Genomic DNA, 25,647 nt, shown 5'->3' on the forward strand with positions numbered 1-25,647 from the left:
CATGTGCTCGAAGAACATATGTAGTATAATCTAGCACAAAGCTTACCATCCTATATGAGTCATACTCTAACCTGGTACAAGACAAAACTGCTATTATATCCCAACAGTAAGGTGATTTCATCTATCCTTGTAAGGCTGAACATGTCTTTATCACAATAATCAAACCAATTCCCTTTTCCCATATATAATCATGAATCCCTAACTCCCCACCATGGATACAACCGAATGAAGAATAACTCAGGGGTATCTGCATTGCTAATAACAAATAAGTCCAAGTTAGTTAGGCACATGCAAATAGTAAGTCTGAAATATCTATATTTTAATGTGTTTAAAAAATACACATGTTGGACCCCTAAACCACAACAAAGCAATACACTTTTCATGGAAACTTTCTTGGACCACCAAACAGTCAACAATTCACTTTAATATACTGCCAACTAGTTGAGCAATCCTGACGCCATTAAATGATACAGTCTAAAAAACAAGTCCATTATAGATACTCGGTACCAGACAAGATACAACTCACATGACCATACTCACACATTCCTCCCTAAACAATGTGTTTTTCTCCACTTATTCTCTAACGCTAACAGACAATAAACTACTCTATCACCATTCAACCCTATATAAAGTGCATATCATCCCTCTTTTCACAACATATCGAAAAAAAATTTAGATTAGAAAACCAAAGAAAATAGCAGAATGTCACACACGAAATACCAGATTCAAACCCACACAAGTAGAAGAATAAAGGAAATGCTTAGCGTAATTAATCTCAAAGGTTGTAGTCCTCTTCAAGCTTTGGCGGGCATTCTCCAAACCATCTTCAATTTGTTACTCAAGTACACAAATCACACTCAGTGGCCTTTAAATCTCTGCCTGTAATGCGAATCTAGTGTTCACGAAAGTCAAGATGGGCTAGGGTTTTGGGGTAGAAATTGGGAGAATATGAGAATTAGGGGATGAAATTGAATTTGAAAGTTTTTTTTTTTTTTTTTTTTTGCGTATGGTTTTAAATTCATATTAAGGGGTTTGTATTTTAATTTTTAATTATTATTTTAACTGACGTGTCAATGTGTCAAGCCATTTGCCACTAGGTTTTGGGGGGAAATTTTGGGCTAGAGCGGACGAGGACAATTTGGGCGGGAACAATTGGCCTGAGTCTTTTTTATGGGGCTATCTCTCACAATGAGGTGGGTCCCATGTGTTGAGGGGCCCACCTTATTGTGAGAGATGCCCCATAGAAGAGTCATTCAAACGATTGTCCTTGCGCCACATAGAGTCTAGCGATGCGCTCGATTGGTGCCTCGTCATGACAACGTCATCGTTTAACAAATCTATTGACAACCAACCTAACAGAGGGATGATTGTGTTGCAAATTTGTAATTAGGGTATTAAAATCTCATTTTTTGAACTCGAGGTACAACCATCATGGTATATCTAAAATGAATTTTGCTCAAATAAATTTGTTAGGGCTAAATAGTAGGACCCTAAAATTTCCCATATTTTTGTTGTAATCCTGGTTTGGTTTCGTACAACCCTGCATCCAAACACTAGCTAAAGGCCTTAAACCCTGTTTCCGGTCGTTCGAAGTTCGAACCCACAAAACCCTAGAATACAATTTACCGTTTGGGGGCCGAGAAATTGCTAGAAAAATCAATGACACAAAATCTTAAGCACCCAGTAGACAGTAGCTCGCAATCTCCCCAAAGGCCTTCAAAGGTTTCCAAAACCAGCGACGACGACCAAGAGGCACAACAACCACAATCAATGAATCAACACCCTAAAATTCAACGCTATCTGGTCGCAATAGAGTACATTGGGACTCGCTTCTCGGGGTCGCAGCAGCAGTCCAATTGCCGTACAGTTGTTGGCGTACTTGAGGTGATTATTATCTTATTAGCGTTTTATCAAAGTCTTTATTTTTACTTTCTGTTAGGTTGCTGAGAAAATGGAGGAACATTTTTTTTTTTTGAGGAACGGAAGAAAATGGAGGTTTTTAAATAATGCTTGTTTGTTGCATTTCTGTGAAATGGACCAAAACATGAAAAATTCATGACTTTTAAGTTATATTCTTATTTCCTTTCCTTCATCTTCTCTGCAACTAATGGATTGCCTTAAAGCAGGAAAAAAGCAAGCAAGCTGCCTTTTTGTCGAGCTGGATGCTTGAGTTTCTGTTTATGTTGTATTTTATATTTTTTTTTGGTGGTCTAACTGTTTATACTTTATTCAAAATGGTAATTTTGTTTCAAATCAAGTGGTTCGTTAATTTGGTTTTCATTTGTATAGGAGGCTTTTCATAAATTTATTGGCCAGCCGGTTTCAATATTCTGTTCAAGTCGAACTGTAAGTTTATGTTGTGTTTACTAATGACTTTATTGTATTGGGAATTTATTATCACTAGTATTTTCTTTTCTTTCCTATGCATATTGCATTGTCGAGCATATGATATAATTTTTTGATTTGGTTCAAGGTGGGTTGGGATTTTTGAGCAGTAGTCTTTCTGTTAGTACACATATAATTCAAGTGCCATATAGGATTGACATTTTCCAAAAGAATTACTTTGTTAAATTGTAAGGTAAAATTGTTATTATTATGACATGTAATTGGGATTCATCTCCTTAATTGATCAAATTCAGTTGGATTTCCTTGACTGACAAGTAATCACCTCAACATCAGTAATTCAGTAGCCAACCTTTTTTTTTTGGTCGCCCATTTATCTTTCTACCGAAAGAATCATTTTAATCTAGAAAAAGGATTGGTGCATGAAGAAAGAATAGGAATCCTTTTTTATAGAAAACAAAACGAGGGAACAATATTAATGTAAAAGAGTTGTTAGAATATTGTATTAAAGTTCTCATCAAATAGAAATCAATCTGCTTGAGATCCCTACATATTGATAGATATAAAAATGGGAAATTGTGCATGATCGATCAGAAATTTTCCTCTTAAAGTTACAAATGGGTAGTATAACCATAAACAAAACTTACTGAATTTATTAGGCACATTCTTTGCTTCTGTCCGCAAATCCTGTGTGGTACTTTTGAAGAATGGAAATCTAGTTTCTTATGAGATTGAAATCAGTCAGAAAATATGGAAAAACTGATCAGTTGTCATCCTTATTAAAAATGTGTTCTTTTGACTTGCTTTATTATTATTATTTTTTTATTATTTTTTTTTTAACTCACAAAATAATGGTACATCTTACAATATTTCTAAGCAGTATAGTTCCTGGTACTTGGGTTTCACCCCCTTTGTGCCTTTTATGAAGACTATGGGTTACTAACACAAACACATGCTAACCCTTAGAGCATTTTTACATAACTCCCTGCGCTTCTAAAATTAACATGAACACTTGGTTCAAGTTTACATAACCCCTTCTGTGAGAAAAGACAATTGACAGAGCTAACAAAATCATGAAAAGTCCAAAATACCCCTATGGTGCTAATTTTGTCAAAGTAGTTAAATTACACACACACCCCTGAGGTTTAGCAAGTTTTCACCTAAGACTTCTAGGCACCAAGTATGCGAAAAAATAAAAAAAGCATGCAAATATAAACATTAAAAAAAAGTTTTAAAATAAAAGAAGTTAAAAAACTTTTAAAAATGTAAAATTTTCTTATATTTTTCAAATAAAACACCCCAAATTTTTTATTATCTATTTTAAATCTAGCACCTCTTTTGGCCCCCTACTTCAGGAAGGGGTGCAGCACTCTTCCCTCACTTTTGATGGGAGGGCCTAACACCCCCGTGAGATGAGTGTTTGAGTGCTGTTGTAATTTTAAAACTGTAAGATTTATTTTGTAAACTCACTTAACCTTATGGAGTGTCCTTGTAATTTACTATTTGTCAATTTCATTTAGTATTTAATGTAAGTTTTGTCATTTACAAAGGTTTAATGCTAACATAAGGGGTTATGTGCAACCATATAAAACCTGAGGGGTGTCCATGTGAATGTTAAAAGTGTAGGGACTAAGTGAAAATGTGCTAAACCTGATGGGGTGTTTTTGTAATTAATTGTTTAGACAAAATTAACATTGTAGGTGTACTTTGGACTTTTCATTTGTTCCGTTAGTTTCGTCAATTGATTTTTTTTTTTTTTGTGGAGGGGGTTATGTGAAAACACGCTAAATCTTAGGGGGTGTTTGTGTAATTAACCCTTAAGACTATTTACTTCGTATAAATACTATTCCTAAGCTAGGAATGTAGAAAGTAAGCACAAGAAATGGTCTTTATGTGTTTGTAACAACTTCTTGATGGAAACATACTTTTTTGCAACCCTATATTAAATGTTGTCGGTGATCCTTATACAATAAGTATCCATATTGGGCCTTTTATTGATGTTGAACTGGGCCTACATCATCTGGCCGCTAATATTGTGACCACTTAAGCTATAGATCAAGTAGTAAAAGGGTGTGGTAAGGATGTAGAAAGTCTTAAGTTCAGACCCTGTGAATTATATAATATATAAAGAAAAAAAGGATAAAAGGGTAATGCTATGTCCTGTAATTCATTTATCCTTCATATGTGTAGTCTGTAAAATGCTGTTGCAATAATCGAACATGTCTTCACTCATTTCAAGTTAATTTTCTTATGTTTTGTGGATTGACAGGATTTGCTAGAACTTCCTGAGTAATTTGACTGTGTACAAGTGCTGCTGAACTAACCAAAGTTTGTCATATAATTATCCCTCCTAGCAAAATAGGAATGAAAATTTTTTATATGCTCACAGAGCATTTTTGTTCAAACCTTTTTCACAATTGTCTAACAGCAATTAGTTTAAAGAATACAAGAAACTTGATTGGCATTGAGGATTCTTTGTTTCTGTATCTGATTGTACTAGTTTGGAATCAGACATTGGTTCTGCAGTAATTCCTGGTTTGCCTCTATCACACGTGTTTATTTATCTCTGTAGTAACTGTTGTGATTTTGGCTCGCTGGAACTTCCAGAGGGTGGTGGCTGACTGGTCGCCCAAAGGCAGCGAGCATCAGTTATTTTTCTGGGGCAGTTTTTTGGCTTTCCTAGTTGGGTACGGAGATTGAAGGGCAAAAGGGAACATGCGCATAACCTTTCCTAAGTCCGGAAGGAGTTCTATTGTTTTTCCTTTATCTTTACCTAATTCTATTAAAATAGAATCCTACTGTAAGCAGCAAACCTATGTCTATATAAAGGTTGCTACAGCTCTAGAGAAAGTGTTAGAATACTGAAAATACCAGAAACAGTGTGAGACTAGAGAGAGAGGGTGCGGCAACACTAGGAGGCTAGGGTTAGGGTTTCAACAAGTTCTTGTAATCCAATTCTAAATATAGTGAAGCTGTGATTCTCTACGGATCACACGGGGACGTAGGCAAAGTTCGCCGAACCTCGAGAACAAACTTTTGGTGTTCCTTGTGCTTTCTTTTGCTGCTATATATATTGTGTGTTTGTTTGCTAATTAGTCTAACTCTAGAATACATCTAAGACAAGGCTAGAAGGTGTTTTTCACTACAGTAACTCTGAGTATACATGGTTATGGGTACCAGAATAGTGACATCCAAGTATGAAGGATTTTGTAGAAATTAGAAAATTCAGCAATCAATGCAAATATACTCAAGGACATCATTGTGGACGACCAAAATCTTAAGAAATCCACTTATACTAATAAGATGTTTGCCAATTGCAATTTGTTTGTGATATAAATTGATGTACTTGTTGATAAATTTAAGTAGCAGTTATATAATGATGCTGACCTTAGCAATCAGTTTGTTCATCTAAAGGCATACATCTATTCTGTAAAGAATCTCTGTTAATTTCTGTTAGGAAATTATATATTTGCATGCAGCAGAATTCTTTTTGTCAGTGTAACTTTGTTGTGTTTACTTCTAGCCTGCTTTATATAAAGTGGGACATGAGGTGACCGTATTCCTATTTGTTGTTGTAGGATGCAGGAGTCCATGCCTTGTCAAATGTTTGTCATGTAGATGTTGAGCGCGTAAGCAAAAGAAAGCCAGGTGAAGTGGTATGTCATCTAAAAGTTAATCTATTAGTTAATGGATGGTGCAAATGAAGTTTTAACTTCCTAATTTCTTAGATTTTTGGGGTTAATACTAATAGGAAATGGTAAAACTCCTTAAAAAAAAAAATTGAAAACATATATTCACATTGAATCTAAAACCAAATTGATAAGTCTCATTCTTGCTTCTCATTTTCTCTTCAAAGATTCAAATGGTGATTGTGAATTTCTGTGATACTTACACTTCGTAATTGTTGTACTTTTTGAAGGCCATCTCATTCCATTAAGGTTGCAGTTAAATTTGTTGGATGTTTTCTGATCAATCTGTTACAAAAGCATCATATTTTGAAGCCCAAGACTAGGCCTGTGAGTCCTACAGATATTTCAAAGACTTTTTAGTTGAAGAAAGTATGTCAATAATAGTTTTTTTTTCTTTTAATAGGGCCCTATTTTGGTCTTCCGCCTCCAGGTAAAATTATCACCTCCAGTAACTTGGGGAAGAGGAGAATCATTTTAGACTTTTTAGTTAATAGGTGTTGTATATGCAATAATGACATAATGTCAAGGAACCAATTGACCACTTTATTTTAAAACTGCCAGGTGACCATAGAATTGTGGTTTTCTTTATTTGGATTTTTGATTTTGTCTAGTGGGTTTTGCCTTGCTCAATGAGAGGTATCTTATGGTCCTAGTTAGGAAGGGAGTATATAGATTGTTGGTGCGGCTCCCTTGTTTATATGAAAGGAAAGGGACAATAGATGTTTTGAGAATGCGTAGGTTCTAATTAGGGCACTTGATCATTCCATTTTTCATATACTGTCTTTTCGAACCACAGGGAGTCTTTCTTTTGATTCATGTTTAGAGTTTCGGAATAGCCTTAGACTTTAATTGTATGGAACTAGAGAGTGAGAATTGATTGAGAGTGTTGCAATGGGGAGTCCTCTGGGTTTATATAGACTTCTTGGTGCCTGTTCAACAGGGTTTTGTCTACTTGAACAGACTACAATTCCCCCCATGCATTTGATTCTACATTTAAACAGTTTCACTCATGTTTATATTGGTTTTCAAATCCCCGTTTGAATCTTCATTGGTAGATCTAGGTTTGATATGATTCCTTTTATTGTTTCACTACTAAATATGTAGTTATAGAAGTTATCATTTTAAAGTTTGAATCTCAAACTTCAAGACATCCGATGGTCACCGAACTTGACCAACTCAACATGACCTATCTTTTAAACTTGAATTCTAGTTTAAATCTTGGCAATCAGATCCTTATTCAAATCTCCTAAAAAAGATCCTTGATCAAATCCCAACATGTTTCTCAACCATCGGATCATCTTTATGATCACTATCTGTTGTCTTCATCAAATTGAAAAAAGGGTTAATCCAATTGGATGGTTGTAATATTGATTCTTCAATATCATGCAGACACATGGTGCAAGCATCATATAACTTATAAGTGACTGCACACAATATCTCATATAAGTACCACATGTATGGGGTGTTTCTTTATAAACGCATCTCATGTTTTTTTCTTGCTTATGTGGACTCTTATTCGTGGCTCTCTCGTAGGCTTTCATAATTTTCTAAAAAACAAAAGAAAAAAAAACCTCTATTATTAAAATCACGAACACTTGATATAATTGTTATTATCATTATTCTCCAAGTTATTGATAACATATTGTCTTGAAGCGTTTCTTCTTTAGTTTATCTTGGCTTGCTTTATGTGCATACAAGATTTGTTCTAGTGTCCTCGCATGTGTCCCTCCCTTGTGCCATTCCCTGAATCACTGGGCTACCAATTGATTTGTGATATGATAATTTGTATGATTTTACGTGCAAGCACGCACAGATTCTCTAAGTAGTTTGACGCATATAACATAATGTGATAATGATGTCTCATTTTCATTTCTCCCTCTCTCTCTCTCTCTCTCTCTCTCTCTCTCTCTCTCTCCCTCTCTCTCTCTCTCTCTCTCACACACACACACACACACACACACACACACACAAAGCATGCACGCATAGGAACTTGAACACCACAGACCCAATAATGGATGAGTCTTGCAGGTCACTTTTGAAGAAATAAATTTTCTTTGTAGTATGTGTATACCAGATAAGTTAAAAGAATTGTGATGATATCATATTTTGAAATCTTGTGGTTGCTGTAAAAGTTTCTTTTATTTCTGTTGAAATGCAGTTAGCACCGCATGAACCTGCAGTGGTCAAAAGAGCTGTGAATCATTTCTTACAGGTGTGGTTTTTTTCGATTAAAAAATTGTGAATTAAACACCTGTTTACTCTTTCAGCAACCACAAAAATATGAGATGGGAAACTCAGTTTGACTATATTATCAGGAATTGCAGATTTGAAATCAGAGCCAATTGAATACTTCATGTTTTGTTTTGTTGAGGTGATTCCGACACTTTTGTTTTTGTTCCATCAGAAGAATGAAGGTGACGTAATGGTGATAGATGTTCGAAGTGTTCCGGCTGATTTTCATGCTAGATATAAAGCCCAAGAGCGCACGTAGGTACTCATGAATCTAAAATTATGTAGAAAGAATTTACAATCTTATGTCCAGGAACTCATAGTCATGCTATTAAGAGTACTCATGCAGATTTTTCTATGCACATTTCACTAGATTGTATAACTTTTGAGTTAGTCTGGTAATATAAACTAGGTTGCAGATAGCTGCCATTCCATACAGCATTGTGGTATCCACCAGAGGAACTGCTGTAGAATGGATCATAGCCTTCCAATGGCTGAGTTACAGTAACCTAATTGGCATTAGAATATTTAACATAGCAATATGTTGTTTGCATTAGTGTCAGAAGAATGCTGTTGTGAGGCCTCGCCTTTATGTGGCATTGTTTTCAATGATTTGAACCATAGTTACCATATAGGAAAAATATTTGGTTTGTTTCATTTCAAATTTCATTCAGGTACTTCTACCGCTTGCTGTCTGGACCAGAGCCTGTGTCAACCTTTGAAAATGACCGGGCATGGCATGTACCTGAGGAGCTAGATCTTTGGGCTATGCAGGTTGGTTAGCAGTTTTCAACATATTATGTTTTCTTAAATATATCTGGTCATTAGTTTATCTTGTCCAGGGCAATTTCATTAATTCAAATTCATGCAGGAAGCATGCAAAGTTCTGGTTGGACATCATGATTTTAGTTCCTTTAGGGCAGCAGGTTGTCAGGTTGTTCCTTACCTCCTAGTTAGTTTGGAGTTGTTTTTTTTCTTGCTTGTTTTTATTGCTGTAATATGAGGTGACATCTTTATCAGATAGAGTGAGATTTGGGCATCGGTATCTGCTTCTTTTAGAGATATTCCTTTTCTCATTCTTTATTTGGATTAGGGGCATTCATGAGTTAATCTTAGTTTTGGTTTTCTGTGTTCAGAGAGATGTTTGAAGTATGTGTTCTGGATGTAATAGAGTTAGCATTTGATAGTTTGGCCTGGATTGTGGACATCTTGTCCATGGCTAGGAATTTTTGTTTTTTTGGTAATTATTGACTTTTATTAATAAAGTCTTTGTTTTCGATAAAGAAAATCTAGGTGAATCATTATTAAAGGAATATCCCTAATTGACAAGGAAACCCATAAAGATACCTAAACACTAATTCTTTCCCGTAGAAAATCCATTTCCTTCATGTTATCTTTAAAGATTATGTTATTTCTCTTCATCCAAATAATCCAAAGAACTGCCAAAACTGCACATCTCCAAAGAGTAAATGCTTTCATAGTAGGCCCCCCAACATCTACTCATTCCAGTTTTGAACTTTTAAACATCACCAAAAGGGTCAAACTTTTATCTTATTTATTTCAGGTTGAGCTGCTTGCTTGGTTAGCATGAACTGGCCAAGGAACAAAGCCTCTACTGCGTCATTTACAAAAGTCTAGGGCTCTGATTCCCGGCTAAGCACTGTATTAGGAACAGTTAAAGACTGTCCATAGTCAAACTTATTGGTGATAGGGATTTCTGTTACCTGTAGTTTCATCATTTAGAGGTTTGGAGGAGAGGTTAACCCTGGAGAAAATACTCCTTAATATTTTTAATGGCAGCCTTTGATTCCGTTGGTCCGGTGACAGTAATGGGAGCTCTTCTACATCACTAGAATAAGTTGTGGCACTGAAACTAAGGAGATGTTAATATTTACAAGTGTCAGACACTCCTTATACATTTAAACAAATTTTAATAGATATATATCGGCATCTTTCTTTCATTTCAACAATGAAACTCAATAATTGATAACTAAAATGAGGGCGGACCAACACACAAGGTTCGCTTCAATGTGAGGTTTGGAGAGGGCAAGAGTAAGACATATGCAGCCATACCCCTTTCCAAAGAAGTTGTTTCTGTTACTTAAAACTCCACCAAGTTACTTGGCACAAGCTATACCCTTGCTCTAAGGTTGCACACTCATAATTGACAATAGAGTCTATGTGTCTGTCAGTTATAGAGCTTTTGGCTTTATAATATCAGACATTTGCTATTTTTCATGGTCCTAATGAAAAATAGTGTCCTTATCTTTCATTTCAACAACGCTCAATTTTGTTTTGCTCATTTGAAAAAGTAGAAAGTGTTATAGATAATAACATTTGGTCATTTGTTATTCTTCCCCATGTTGTGTGACTTGTGGCCTACGTTTCTTGTGATTTTCCCTGCCAGTATGTTCCTGCCATAAACAACATGTTTGTGTCCATATAACATAAAATCGAATTAATGACTAATCCTTGCTTCTGGTTGCAACCAAAACTAATGTGGATCTCCAAAAGAATACTGAGTATTGTGGTTAATAGAGATATTCGTCTGTTATTATTGTAGTTTACTGATCTGTCTCCCACCCTCTGCATTATATGATATGTGCACACGAGCTAGACAGATTCTGAAGCAATTATTTTTAAATGTCTGTTGGCTGAATTATATGATTTGTGTGCACACGCTGTGACAGATTCTGAAGCAATTATGAAGATATTTCTAAATGCATGTTGGCTGCTTTACTTTTTTTTGTTAAGGCTGCTTTAGTTTTGACATTATACCATGGCATGCTGAATCTAGCTAGTGATTTTTTAATTTTTTAATTTTTTTTTTCTTGCGTGTGCGTGTTGAATGTTCTCTACACCTTTTTTTCCTTTTTCTTTTTCTTTTAAAGACAAAAAGACTCTGCAATGTTCTAAAATTACATTATTTACAGGCAAAATCACCCATCAGGACATTAGATGAACTTAATGTGTCCGAGGTAGTCTCAACTCCTTATTTTCCATCAGTGATGGAGAGGAAACAAAACAATTTAGTGGAGAAAGATCCTCATGCCGGTGCCAACAAATCTGAGACAGGCCTGCCCTCTACTTTCAATGGAGGAACTGATCTAGGATTTGGCTTGAGAAGAAAACACCGTTGCTTTGTGGTAACAACACGAGCTCGCGCTTTTCTATACCACCAGGTTGACATTCTGCTTGTTAAACCTTTTTCTTTTTAATTCTTATCCTAGAACTCTTGTTTTTTTTTTTTTTTTCCTTTTTTATTCCTTGCTGTTTATATTCTCTAGATTTCTGGTTTTATCACTTTATTTGATTGTTCACTGTGCTTTGTTTCTTACTATCCACCCATAGGATGGTGGCACGTTACTTGAGTTTGTACTGTTTTTGGTTACTTTTGGGTTTGTACTTCAATAGCTTCTTAAAGCATTTTAATGTTCTGGACCCCTAACACTGTACCACCCATACCCTGTCAAATAAGCTACAAGTTTATCATTAGGTTCAGTCATACACAAATATAATAAACAGGGATTCAATTGCAGTATACATGTAAATAGAATTTTGCTTACCTTGACATGAAATGTTTCCTTTTCTCCTTCCCGAGTTCTCAAATCGAGTTCTTAGTCTTCTGGTGTAAACGTATTGTGCCTCCTTTAGTACCGTATTATGTATTCCTACAGAAATGCTTATATTCTGAACCTAATATATTTTGATAGATCTCATTTCAATTTCCAAAATAATATTTTGGGAAATTTGTTTTTCAATTAATGCCAAAAGAGATTCAGATTTGTACCACTAAGTAATTGGAAATTCATATTGGAGTCTTATGTAGTCTGTCCTACTTCGAATTCAAGTTGTTTATGACCAGTTTACTGAGATTGTTGAGATTCTTGCAGGTTAGACTGCTTGTTGGTGTCCTCAAATGTGTTGGCACTGGAGAGTTAAAAGTACCTGATGGTGCGGTGCATTTGTTTTTTTCATTTAAATTTTTTTAATTTGATACTTCTCTTGGAATGAACTAACCTCTTGAATAAAAATGGAATATTCAGTTGAGAGGATCTTGAATGCAAAGACAGTGACTGCTGCTAGTCCCATGGCGCCTGCTTGTGGTCTATACCTCGGACATGTGAAATATGATTTGCCATGAGAAGAAAACTGGATTCGATCATATGCTTATGATGGGCTTCTGTGAGATTGCATTCAGGTTCAACGTTTTATATCTGCACCAACTGCACTATCCATGGGATACACCCTTTTGCTAATCCTCCACAGGCTACAGTAGGTGTTTTTGATTTCATGGGATATACCTCCTCGCCAATTCTCCACAACCTACAGTTCCAAATTTCTCAAAGAGTTTATAAACACAGGAAGTATTTATTACTTGTAGATAATTTAATAGCTAGAGATCTGCGACCCTCGTTCTATGTTTTATGTGTACTGCTAGGATTACCAAATCTGTTTAACAAAATTTGTGCACCAAATGGTGTGACAGCGTTTCATTTTGTTCATTTCTTCAAATCTAGGCATCATGCAAGATTGTTTTTGAGAATACACAAGTCATCAATCAATTGAATGGGATCAACCAAGTATTTGTCACATTCTTCAAAGTCTCTCGTATGTAATCAATTCTAGTAATGGTCACCAACATATTCCAAATTCCAATTAATATATCTCATTTTAACTTCTACTCAAATATCTTCTCAACTTGGCCAACACGTTTTTATTGATGTGTTGTGAACCGTAGGAAATACTTTCTCAAGGGCTTTCATTGAGTCAAAATCTGTGTTTGAACAAATACAATCTATAATATCTCGCAATTACTTAAGGCTGACAAATCCATTTTATTAACAAAGTTTCATACGTTGACAATATACTTGCAAACGAATGCACTACAACTACCTTCAAAATCAAGTCATTATCAATGGCCAACTTCTCGCTTTTAATTTAAAAGAACTTCCACATTTTTTTTGGTACAAGTACACAAACTTACACACAGGAATCTCATTAAGGGTAATTTACTTACTGCATATGGAGTAATTCATTGCTGCATTCAAGTGTTGTAATCGTCTTTAATTGCAAATTAAATCAAATTTTAGGGGACTTGAGTGAAAATTAAGTCAACTTACAAATACTAAAAACGTAATTTAGTCTTTGTTAAAAAAGACAATAGGAGTTACGTATTACAATACTACTTGTGTACGTTAGGTTTGAAGGGAGGGTTGAAATTTATGATAGAAACTATCTTTTGTTCGTTTAGAAAATTTAATTGTAAAATCTCAATTAAAAATTTCATTAAAAAAACAAAAAGAAGCACATAATTAAAGCTCTCAATGTCCAAGGATCTCAGGATAACTAGAATATCCCCTATGCACTTTCTTGGCTTGGTAAAATTTAAAAAGAAGTGAAAAGGATTGGTTTACCAACCATTTCCACTTTCTAATTCAACTCAAGTCCCTGCGTTATTAGCATCACTTCCCACAATAAACACACACACACACACACACACACACACACCCACACACCCACATGTGTTGGCTCGCTACATCATAAGTATATATACAATCGAAACATGACCTGCAAATACAACATCAAAGTTGAAAACAACCAGTTTAGTGCGGCTTGCTACATCATATCATATTTAGCTCAATTATTCGGTCTCTGGCTATGGGAAAGAGGTGTCATCTGTTTCATTTCTTTCACTTTTGCAACTATACAAAGGATCTTCCCCATTCTTCACACTAAGAAAAATCTGTACCTATTCCTCCTTAATTACAACTAGAAATAAAGTAGAGAGATTTCAGGATCTGCAGGATTATAATCTACACAATTTGTCTCTATAGTTAATATATATAGAAAAGTAAAAAATAAAAATAAAAAAATTGAAAGCATCAGCATCTCCTATTGCACGTACCCATGTCAAGCTTTCAAATTGTATGGTTCAGCTCTCACCATAGCTAACTTCCCATCCTCTGCTCAATTTGCAATTTAGTATCAGCAAGTCGGTAACAATTAAACAATGGATTTGTGCACTGCAGCGCAGGCATGCACGTATATAAGAATTTGTAAAATTCACTTGTGCATTTGTAAGGTATTTCTAGTTCAGGAAAAGTCAAAAATCAAAATCACTCAGTCCATTGAGATAATAAGGATATGAAAGAAAAAGATATGGATTTGACACAAAGCTTACACTGGTTAAAGAAGTCATTGAAAAAAATATTGAATACAATATACTTGAAATGACCAGATACAATGTAATATTATGAATTTGAAATTACTAAGAACAACAAATCATTTGAAATCAACACATTCCTTCAATTTCTTTCCATATAATTACAAAATTTTATGTATTATTAACATTATATTTTAACAATTTAATTCTAAATACGACCTAAAATCCCTTAGATTCAAAATCACATGTTCCAAATGGAGCCTTGGAATCTATTTGGATGTAAGGATTTTAAAAAATTGGATTTGAATTTGGACGCTAAACTTATATTGTTGGAAGAACTAAAAAAGTAAAAAACACTAGATACAATGTATTTAATTGGATTTTAAATGACTAGACACAACATAATATTATGATTTTGAAATGACTAGGTACAATGGATCATTTAAAATCCCTTTTATCGTTTCTCGAACAAATACAAACTTTTATGTGTTGTGATATTCAAGAAATTTTAACTTTAAACAGTAAAAATTTTGTATTCCAAATAGAGCCTTGAAGTATTCTAAAAATTGGAGATATATTAGGTTACCTCATATCTCCTTGACAAAGATGGCCAAAGTATCTCCAGGCACTTGAAATAGTACCTACTTCATGAGCATGTTAATAGCTGCGTGAAGGGAACTAGTACGAGAACTGCGATGCTGAACCAGTGAATGGGGTCCACTCCAGATAGACTTACTATTGTTAGGAAAAAGAATCCCACATAGGTCCAAAAGCATGGGATTTTCAAACTGCTGGTTTTCATATGCTTTAACTTTCTTATGCCTTTCTTGAGATTCCTGCAACTAAATTAGGCCATTGAGTAAATTTTCCATATACACATTTGAAACCACATCAAAATCTAAAATGCAGAATGTGAACCTTTTGCAGTAGGAACTTTATTAAACAACTCCACAGTTAGATTGTTAAAAGCAATAAAGAAAAAGGTGTTTTACATTTGTGAGCTCAATCCTGTTAATTGATAGAAATTCTCTTGCATTTTGGTTAGTTGTATGATGTTCATGAAGACACCAAGATCCTTATGCCCCCTTTTACATTTGGTTTCCTGCTCAAGTAAAAAGATTCATTTGAATTGTCTAGTGATACGATTATTATATTAAGATGGAGGTGGATGTTCTACGAGATGTAGTATTATGTAAAGATTTTTCTTCGTACTTGGATAAAATTGTTTTTATCAACTTTTATTTTTAGCTTTGGAAATCCTACTTTCTCTTGTATATATTGCAAAATTATAAAGTACAACAAAATGTAACCAAAGCAACCCTACATCATGACTATGCAAGATGTGACATTTACAAAAGCTAAACAAATGGTTGATGACAGAGAAAATAAAATGTTCTACCTCCTGTTGTTTATCTGCAACAATCTCTTCCTCATGCTGCACCAATGTATTCTCTTTCTTTCCATCGGTTTGGACTCCAGCACCAAACTTCTCCGCTGTTATTGGTTGCAATTGCCTATTAGGCTCCTCTCTTGATTTGTCAAACTGCTCTGGTGCTTCACCAATACCTCCATCTTTCATCTCCGTCTCACTCTCTTCCTCCTCATCCCCCTCGTCATCATCATCCTCCTCCTCGTGCTTCTCCCCTGAAGGACCATCCTCCTGCTTGGATACCCCCATTTTCTCATCTTCTTCTCTTTCTTCCACCTCAGCATCTGCATTTGGATCCAACGACCCATCCATATCTGAAGATGAATTCTCACCAGAAGGACTTTCGGCAAGTGAAGAGTCCTTTTAGAGAGAGAGAGAGGGAGAGAGATCAATGTATTAATCAAGAGAAGATTCAAAAGTATAACAACAACAACAACAACAACTAAATTAAATTATTAAGGTTAAACATATTTGCAATTAAATTCAGGTTAACATATAATAACTATTAAGGTTAAACATATTTTGCAAATTAAAGGCCTTTTTTCACAAGTAAAATGCCACTGTCCAAGGCACTCTTTTATCATGTATCATCTCAAAGTCTAGTTAGTGGCATGCTTCATTTCTTTTCTTTTTCCAAAAATACTCTTGGAGAGCTTCCAGCTATTTAGGAGAAGAAAAGCTATGTAAGTAAAAGAAGAATAAGGTTTCTGATGGCTAATATGAACTAAGAAACAGAAAATTACATTAAAAACAAAAAAAATTAAAATGATGATGAACCAGCAATCCACCAAGATAAGGCACATAACCCCTACACAACAATCAATCAGTACAGCTTTCAAACATAATGTACTTCAAGGTCAATTAGCAATGCATCTGATTGCAAGAATTCAAGCCAAATCCACTTTAATAATCATTTGTTGAATGGGGTTAAACCTTCAATTTACCTCTTGCTTGAACTCTTGGGAAAGATTATTATCACTAGCTCCAAGCTGGCTCTTAGCAATCCGAGCATTCTCTTCACGCTCCCTTCTACGGCGTTTTAGAACACAAATAGCACATAAACAATCAGATTTATGACGCCTTCTGCAAATGAAAGAAACTTCAGAGAATAAGATCATCTTTTCTATGCAACACTAAAACAGTGTCCAGATTAAATGCTCTCAAGGAAAAAATAGAAATGCAAGAAAGAAAACATGTGAGTTGGAACAGATACTTGCTTTATGTTCCAACAAACTTGAGGTGTCAGCCACAGCAACTTCCAAAAGTTTTCCAAAAGTTATAGGACAGGAAAAAAAAAATGACCGTATATGTTTCTCATTTTGAATTTTTATAGGCAAGAAAAAATTTGAAAAAAAAATTATGGAAAGTAACATAAACTCAAACAATTCCAAATCATATGTATTAAAAGTTGACTTGTGAGGCCTGGCCAAAAAAAAAAAGTTGACTTGTGAGGAACAAATTTACAGACTAAAATGTAAAAACATACCCATGACCCTTTCGTGTCTTCTGTTTTAACTGACCACCTTTAACATGTACTTTTCCCTGATCAGATGGTGCAATATTCTCTGGAGTGCTTTCGACACCTAACATGAGGAAGATTAAAAATGCTCAGACTGCTGCCATAAACATAGACACTAGCGTCTCTGAAGTCTAACCAACAATAGAAGAGCATGATAAGCCATAATAAGCCACTGAACAATCTGCATAAGCACTCAAGTTCAGATAATAATCTGATATAACCACTTCACAACATTTTCCCTAGCAGCAGCTACCTGAAGCAGAGTGCATAACTGAGCATATATTTGCATAAGACAAGCAGAGGAACCGCAAACTATATATAAACTGTCAGAAAAATTATTTGCCTTAAGTTTTAATAAATTTTCAGATTCAGCCAAAAACACACTAACCATCCATTGCACTCAATTCATACAATATTCTCCTCACAACTGCAGCTCAAAACATCAACCTTTGATGATTCATATTCAATTCAAGACAAAATAACATCACACAAGTAAATGTTGCAATACACTAAACATTATAGCTGTGCAACAGTGCTACCAGCCTTCCCGGAACAACCAACAGCCCATTGCTGGAGCAAGAGAAAATATGCCCTCCGATGACCACCTTCAAGCCACCCTTGCACCATACGCACCCAAGAATTGAATGGAACCTCCAAACACTCCTAACAGAAATTTGAACCACAACCCCCCATCTTTAGACTATCTGAAAGAAGCTAAATGGACAAAACAGAAAAATGGTTTCCCCAAAGCAAGAGAAAGATGGAATCTGTCGACAGTACCATTAAAGAACCAGTTGGGACCAAATGCTGAAACTTTCATGATTGCCTCCTGGTTTTTAGATTCCATGGAACCTAGAACTAGCAGACCAAATTCATGATCTTTAAGTGTGATTCATGACACCAAACAGAAAACTTCATCTTGAGGAAATACTTGAATACTCTTTATGCCTTGTGAGGTAGGAGTTGGATTAATTCCAGAACAATAAGATGGTGTGTGCTGAAGATACCATTCTACTTCAGAAAATGACAGAAGATGAGGGAATTTTTGAGTTCTTAGCTGCTCTCAAATCTCAATCCTGACTTAATCAGGTTCATTCCCAAGTTCTTGAGAAAGGACCCATTCCTTCCCTGACATAGGTCTACCCTTATGCTTATGCTTATGCCTGATAATCCTATATTGTTAGGGATGATGCTTACAAAGTAAGTGGTAAGCATCCTGGTGATAAGGGCGACATGTACTAACTTATTGTTGCAATCTAGACAAACTGAGGAGACATGTTGGAAGCTTCATAGGAAACCCTCAATTGGAGGTAACACAACCATTGCCTTAAGGTCATCTTGTAGTTCTTCCAATGAATTTTAGGTCATTGATATCTAAAACTTAAATCCACTAATCCCAACATTTTTGTGGGGATTCAAGGGGATAAGTTTTAGATATCATCCCCTTATAACTAATCCATTTTATTCCTTCAAGTTAGAAGCTTCTTCCTTGAATACACATTGAATCTAGTCATTTACCATATCCAAACCAATCCTAGATACCCAATGGGGCCTAAGGTTCTTACCATGGAGAGAGAGATTGGTTTAGCTTAAGAGAGGGATGGTTCTGAAAAATGTTTCTAACCATGCTGTAGCTACTGCATCACACCAAAACAAAATTGACCCTTGTCCTCCAAAACGTTTCTTATTGGGTTATTCATCCACTCAGAGTTGTACACATTATTACTAGAATATGACCTTTTTTCATTACTACTGTTAGGTTTTGCTTCTGCATATTTACTTTAAATTGCATCTCTATATGCCCAAACATTGCGTCTTTACAGACATTACTGTTTTAACCATTCAAAGACAGCCTAAAAAAATTCCAAAGGGATGACAGATTGAGACTGTATTATCATTGCACATTGTCCCTTTAGGCCTCAATCTCAATAAAGGAATTACATTATTTTCACATCACACGCAAGAGTAAGTCATTCAAGATTCTGCATAACACCAACTGTTTAAGATGCTTGTCCAACAACATGCCTAAACATTTTGATGGAGGACAACACAAGGTGGATGTTGGCCTAGGGTTATCGTGGGCTTAAGACGATAGAATTTTTAATCAACATAATGTTTTAGAGAACAAAAAGGGTTTAGGCTGCTGTAAGTATAGATAAATAAGAGAGTTAGAAGAATATAGAAGGGAAGGAGAGGAAAAGGTAGAAGAGATACCAAGGTACCCAGCCTTCAAAACACTTAATTTTCATTTTCATTCATTCACAACCTGATTTGATTACAGAAAACAGCATTATTTATAGGCTTAAGATACATCCCCCAAAGACTCCTTAAAATACTAAAAGACTCATTAAATACTATAGAAATATGAAAAGACTCATTAATACTCAAACACATTGTATTTTCCTAAGACCCAAATAAATTGACTCTTAATAACACTAGACTCAAATAAATACTCTTATTAAAACTTGATATTAACTCTAGAGTGACTCTTGATTTATTTATTTATGTATTTTTCTTTAATGACCGACTCTTAAACTACCATGGACACTTCTCTTCGGACCAAAAAGACTTTAGTTTAGAGTTGGGCCAATGAGCTTAGCCTAGGGCTTCCAAAGAGGATACTTCTATTCTAACCAAACTGTAGCTACTGCATCACATTTGAAGCATCATTCCTTCAGTGCCTAGGAGGTATCCTAAAATGTTTAGCAAAACATTTAACACCCTTGCAGCAAAATTTTCCAAACACAAGTAAACATATTTCACTTTACACACACCAACATGAATTATCGATCAACTTAATGCATTCCATAAACCATACACCCTAAAAGTCATAGGAAAGTAGAGTCTGAAGAAATAACAATGGATAGATAAGCTCTAGCTTTCCAGGATACAATCAATGATATGTCAAATAAAATATACTAAAAATATTTTAATAATACATGTCACAAGTAATGGGGGAAATGCCCAAAGAAGGCTACGTTATTAAAATTAAGACATTTGAGGAAAATTCAGGATAGTGAAGAAAATTAAAATGTATCAAGTGGAAGAAAGGAAAGGCTATAAAACCCTCACCATTGGTTACTCTTGGTTGTCCACTATACAACCCAGCTGCTGTCCAATACTTTGTAAAATTCTTCTTCACCCGCCTCATAAGATCCAAAATGTAGTCACCCTTATTGTTATACTTATAACAGTTATCCCAAATGTATTGAACATCTATGAAGACATCCTCAGAGTTCCTATACTTAACACCATTTTCAAGATTGCTGCATATTGTTCCAAAATCCATTGGTGTATCTATTACATCAAAATAATCCTGGTTCAACACAAATCCCACCCCACCCCCAGAAAAAGAAAAAAAAAAAAAACAACAATGCAATTAATAAAAATATTAGACAAACAAAATAGTTATGGACTCAAAAAGAGGAAGCGGGGCATACATTTAACAAAAAAAGGATAAAACAAGAAAAAGAAAGGCATTGTTCAAGCTCCTGTTTGAGCACGTGTGTGACACAAGTCACATCAATAAACATAAACAAAAATTCCTCAATAATTAAGCACTTTTCAATTTTTGGACTTGGGCAGCAATATTATTAGGAGTCTTGTGCTCATCTGTACGATACATTGGCTCATAATTCTATTCAAGGTAGTTAACAAAAACTAAAAGAGGGGAGACAACATCCCTAACGTACACATTAGGGGCCATGGAAGTCTAGGAAAGTATTGAGAGCAGAGCCAAATAAAATCCACTTAGTTCCTTAGCAGTTGTCATCACCTAAAAGACTTAAACTGAGGGACAATGCATCCAAGGGCTGGATTCATTTCAATGAGTTATTGATTTCAACTGTTGTGTCAAATCCAACCATTAAATGCATTGTCCCTCCATTTAAGTCCCTTAGGTGAGCACTTCTATAGTCCTTGGTGTGCATATGCTTTGTATATTAAGCAAAGGAAGCATGGTTAAATTTTGAAAAGATCTCTACTGTTAGAACATGATTTTAGTATATTTGTAACATATCCCTATTTGTATGCTGTTTGCACATAGGCTAATAGGATTCCGTGCATCAATTATTATTGGAATGTGGTTTCTTTTATGGGCTACAGAGTAGATTGTTGTGCTTAATCATAATTAAGGTAGTTTGGGTTTTAACTCAATCAGCTTCCCCCCATATTTTCAGCATAGATTTTGGAGGTTGTGATATAAAAAGGAGTATAGTTTTGAGGAAATGTGCAGTGCAAGCATTGAAGTATGTCATTCCGAGTGAAATAAATAATAAATTTTTTATGAAAATGAAGAATATTTCAAGATACTTTGGAGGAGAATAATGTATTTTACTTCATTATGAGCAAATTTCAACTGTTTGTTAAGAAATCTTCAGAAGATCTCTATTTAGGGATGGAAGAGTGTTTTTTAGAACTGATTTTCATCTTTCCTTGATGTTTCGCCTCTTTCTTTAATATTGTTCTATCAGCCTAGGATAGACTATTGGTCCAACTTTCTTCACTTTTCACTCTTCCTCTATTTTCAATAAAATTTTGGTTTCTTATCTAAAAAAAAAAAAAAAAAAAAAAAAGATTACATAACATTTGCTGCACCTAAGAAAATACATGTACGTAAGTTCATACTTACAGGTATTCCCAAAGCTTCAGGATTCACAGGGACATTAAAGGGTTCGGCAGCATCCATTTTCATTACCTTCTTTATTATCTGTGAAGTGATAAATGAAGACATATATAAGTACACATATGCATTTAACCACACTTCAAACAGAAACCTATGACAATAAATTAAAGATTTACATGACCCTAAAAATTCACAAAGCTCTCTGCTCAAAATTCTTAACATACCATAAGTGCAGCATCTAATTCTTGCTTATTATATTGAGAATCTTGATGAGGCATCTTTGGTTCTTTCTCATGTGGACTCTGACTCCGTGTGGGTTTAGGATCACTACTTTGGTTAATACTCGATAACACCTTCGATGATTTAATCTTTATACTCCCAGCTTTCTTTGAAACATTCCCAGAAACACCAATTTTCATTTCAGCCAATGAATTGGCACTATCCTCCATCTTCTCAGAAAACACACCTTGTCTTTCCAAACCCATCTGTTGGCTACTCTTATCTGTATCACTTTGTGTGAATGCATCAGAAGAAGTAAGCTGAGGTTCTATGGTTTTCGAAGTCCTAAGCTTCACTTTGACTCTTCCCGCCGATTTGCCAACCCCCCTATCAATTGAACCATCAGGATTAATATTGGCAAGATTGTAATGCTGATCGGTCCCAGTTGAAGAAGGAGTATCAACTTCCATTCCAGACTCATATTTATTATCATAATCATTGTGCTCATCCACATTTGCATTATCCTCCAAATTTACAATAGCCCCACTTGAAAATGCCTCATTTCCACCCGCCCCAGAAGGCCCTTTGGGCTTTCCTTTCTTGTTCTTGTTCTTGTTCTTGTGCCCTCGCTTCCGCTTCATGCTCTACTTTAAAATTAAACTGTTCTTGTTCCACACTGCATGTAACCACAAAATTAAGCTCAATTACTTAAATTTTCATTACAAATCATGCCAAGAAAGAAAATAGAGATTATGACATATTCTTCTGTAAACAAAAAATTAAAAATAATAAACAAACTATTCAGTATTGCTTCAGTTCTTTTAAGCAAGATGAATAACAAACCCTGGTTTCCGTTTGTATAGGCCAACAAAAAGTAACCCAAGACATTAAATTTCCAGGCCTAATTCCAAAATTTCGGTCAATTAAACAGTTCAATAAAAATGTAAAACTTCTCCAACTGAAAAAAAAAAAAAAATTTAAAATTATTACTTAAACCAATTTCAATAATTAAACAACATATTCTTTTCCAGGAATTCTCTAAGCCCGAATTTCAGTCAAAACAAACAGAGCCCGGAAAAAAAGTAAATGAAAGAACAAAATTTCATTCAAAACAAGTAAACACAGTAGAAAACCCTAGATTCATCAAAACCAAAAAACTTAATTAATCATAGATTGCATTAGTGGTAAATCTTGCTGAGCAAGAACTGAGTGGTCCGTCAGAAATCGGAAATCACTGTAAGACAGAGCTAGCCAAAAAATACAAATCCACAACTTAGTTATATAAGAAATTCTAATTTTAGGCGAAAGAGTGAGAGAGGGTACTGTACCACTGATTTTTATGAAGGCAACGATTCGCTGTCTTAAACTTTGAAAGACGAGTGTAGCGCGAGGCGCGAGCTCGTGTATGAGAGAGAGAGAGAGAGAGAGAGAGAAGATTATAGCAGCGATTATTGTAATGTTTCTATAGGGCCTATTAATTGGGGTAGAGCCCGTCAAGGTTGATAACTCAACCCGGCCGGCCTGTTAAAATTAATACTGCGGGTAGTTCTAAGGATAATTTAATTTAATAACTTTTTTTAATATGCGATAAGTTTTTAAGACCTTTTGGCCACGTTTGTTTCACCTTCTTAATAGGGACCGGCTTAGTTAAGACCTTAAGCCCATATTTAGTGAGCTTGAGATTAAAAAAAATTGGGACTTAATGAATTTCCTCTAACTTAAATGAGCCTTCTTAGGTGGGCTTAGTGAAACCCATAAAAAGGTGGAGGTTTAGCTAACAACCTCCTTGGCTGGGTCTACCTAAGACGCAAACGTAAACAACAAAACACGATGTTTTGTCTGAAGAGGATAACCTGAACGAGGGAGAGTGAGAAAGAGTGGGCAGCGGCGACCGGCAAGAAGAACTAGGCAGAAGCAACTGGTAATCTTTCTGAATTTTTTATGTGTTTTCTTTTCTCTTAGTCTATGTTCTGAATTTTCTGGGTAATCTTTTGGGTTTTCTTGACATTGATAATATGGGTGTTTGGCTGTTTTATCTTATACAGCAACCCAACCCATTTCTTTTACTTGCAGCAACAACACTGATGAGTTCTCTTCAAAATTTCTCTCCAGATCTAGGATTTTTTTTTTCCCTCAAATCTACTTGAATAACAAATTGTAGATTACAAATTAGGTTTAATTATCGATTTACCACCCAAAACTGCAACTCATTCCCACTTTACCACCTGAAAGTTTTTTTGTCCCAAATTACCACCTGTAACTTACATATGTGTCCCATTTTACCTTGTTCCGTCAACAATTCCGTTAAAAATGATGACCTAGCTGTTAATGCTGACGCGGTGCGCTAGATGTGCGCCACGTGTCACATCTTTTCTTTTATTTTCAGATTTTTTTATTTTTCTATTTTTTTAAACTTTGAAAATTAATTTAAACTAGCTCCAAACTCAGAAAAATACATGGAAAATTCCTATGAACTCGTCTTGACTAGCACTAATTTACTATAAGGTTAAATTACCAATTTTCCCTCTAAAAATTTCCAAAAAAAATTAGAAAGTCCAAATTTATTTCTAAAAAATTAAAATAAATTTCCCTCTATTAAAAAATTCTAGAATTTTCGTAAAATCTTGGACAAATTCTCAAAAATATTTTGAAAATTACCAAAAGCCTGTTTTAGAGAATTATTTCGAGACTTTACAGAAATTCTAGAATTTTTCTAAAATTTATTTTATAGGGAAATTTATGTTCCTCTAAGACCGAGAGCTCTTTTGGATAGCAAGTGTTCACGAGAAAAGTATTGTTAGTTTTTAGAAGACTACTGGTGCAGACCTCATATTTTTTGGAGTTCGGGAGATTATCCTATGAATTTCCAAAGAGTCTAGAGTATTTTAATTTTTTAGAAATAAATTTGGACTTTCTAATTTTTTTGGAAATTTTTAGAAGGCAAATTAGTAATTTAACCTTATAGTAAATTAGTGCTAGTCAATACGAGTTCGTAGGAATTTTCCGTGTATTTTTCTGAGTTCGGAGCTAGTTTTAATTAATTTTCAAAGTTTATAAAAATAGAAAAATAAAAAAAATCCGAAAATAAAATAAAAGATGTGACACGTGGCGCACATCTAGCGCGCCACATCAGCATTAATGGCCAAGTCATCATTTTTAACTGAATTGTTGACGGAACAAGGTAAAATGAGACACGGATGTAAGTTACAGGTGGTAATCTGGGACAAAAAAAACTTTCAGGTGGTAAAGTGGGAATGAGTTACAGTTTTGAGTGGTAAATCAATAATTAAGCCTACAAATTATGTAGCTTTAAAATTGAGAAGGAGATGAGTCCTGCATTGGCACTCACCGCTTCATGTTGTCTTTTTTTATCATAGCATCTGTGACTTTCTCTGGGTTTAGGTTTCTTGTTGCTCTGACATTTTTCTT

At 34.9% G+C, this 25,647-nt stretch overlaps 2 protein-coding genes across 8 annotated transcripts; one reads left to right on the plus strand and one right to left on the minus strand.

The window, feature by feature from the left end:
* Nucleotides 1-1,533: 1,533 nt before the first annotated feature.
* On the plus strand, nucleotides 1,534-12,866 carry LOC147279824 (Pseudouridine synthase family protein). Of its 2 annotated transcripts, XM_086250649.1 has the most exons (10): nucleotides 1,537-1,884; nucleotides 2,290-2,346; nucleotides 5,922-5,999; nucleotides 8,191-8,244; nucleotides 8,437-8,519; nucleotides 8,936-9,035; nucleotides 9,133-9,195; nucleotides 11,195-11,443; nucleotides 12,155-12,215; nucleotides 12,308-12,864. In XM_086250649.1, exons 1-10 carry the CDS (start codon nucleotides 1,660-1,662, stop codon nucleotides 12,403-12,405), a joined length of 1,068 nt encoding a protein of 355 aa, XP_086106775.1. In that variant the 5' UTR covers nucleotides 1,537-1,659; the 3' UTR covers nucleotides 12,406-12,864. The 2 variants fall into 2 exon arrangements, with proteins under 2 accessions (XP_086106776.1, XP_086106775.1); XM_086250650.1 differs by lacking the exon at nucleotides 2,290-2,346 and having other exon boundaries at nucleotides 1,534-1,884; nucleotides 12,308-12,866.
* Nucleotides 12,867-13,923: 1,057 nt separating this feature from the next.
* LOC147279825 (DNA-binding bromodomain-containing protein) lies at nucleotides 13,924-23,683 on the minus strand. 6 transcript variants are annotated; one of them, XM_086252508.1, is made up of 10 exons: nucleotides 23,547-23,683; nucleotides 22,224-22,894; nucleotides 22,006-22,083; nucleotides 20,448-20,691; nucleotides 17,343-17,439; nucleotides 16,801-16,939; nucleotides 15,827-16,216; nucleotides 15,164-15,263; nucleotides 15,014-15,068; nucleotides 13,924-14,287 (listed from the first exon to the last, which is right to left on the minus strand). In XM_086252508.1, the coding sequence occupies exons 2-10, from the start codon at nucleotides 22,857-22,859 to the stop codon at nucleotides 14,197-14,199; spliced, it is 1,830 nt and encodes a 609-aa protein (XP_086108634.1). In that variant the 5' UTR covers nucleotides 22,860-22,894; nucleotides 23,547-23,683; the 3' UTR covers nucleotides 13,924-14,196. The 6 variants fall into 6 exon arrangements, with proteins under 6 accessions (XP_086108634.1, XP_086108639.1, XP_086108633.1 ...); XM_086252513.1 differs by having other exon boundaries at nucleotides 13,924-14,227; nucleotides 15,164-15,269; XM_086252507.1 differs by having other exon boundaries at nucleotides 15,164-15,269.
* Between the last annotated feature and the right edge of the window lie 1,964 nt (nucleotides 23,684-25,647).

This window comes from Dryas octopetala, chromosome 7 (genome assembly GCF_963921425.1).
Source record: "Dryas octopetala chromosome 7, drDryOcto1.1, whole genome shotgun sequence".
Lineage (NCBI taxonomy): Eukaryota > Viridiplantae > Streptophyta > Magnoliopsida > Rosales > Rosaceae > Dryas > Dryas octopetala.

What these genes read in the sequence shown, in the direction of transcription:
- LOC147279824 (XM_086250649.1), top strand. Translation starts at nt 1,660, where the DNA reads ATGACACAAAATCTTAAGCACCCAGTAGACAGTAGCTCGCAATCTCCC. An exon ending in TAGATCTTTGGGCTATGCAG is followed by an intron (nt 9,036 to 9,132) that starts GTTGGTTAGCAG and finishes AAATTCATGCAG; the next exon opens with GAAGCATGCAAAGTTCTGGT. An exon ending in AGAGTTAAAAGTACCTGATG is followed by an intron (nt 12,216 to 12,307) that starts GTGCGGTGCATT and finishes TGGAATATTCAG; the next exon opens with TTGAGAGGATCTTGAATGCA.
- LOC147279825 (XM_086252507.1), bottom strand. Translation starts at nt 22,859, where the DNA reads ATGAAGCGGAAGCGAGGGCACAAGAACAAGAACAAGAACAAGAAAGGA. An exon ending in ACAACCAAGAGTAACCAATG is followed by an intron (nt 17,440 to 20,447) that starts GTGAGGGTTTTA and finishes TCCTCATGTTAG; the next exon opens with GTGTCGAAAGCACTCCAGAG. An exon ending in AAGACACGAAAGGGTCATGG is followed by an intron (nt 16,940 to 17,342) that starts GTATGTTTTTAC and finishes TTTCATTTGCAG; the next exon opens with AAGGCGTCATAAATCTGATT.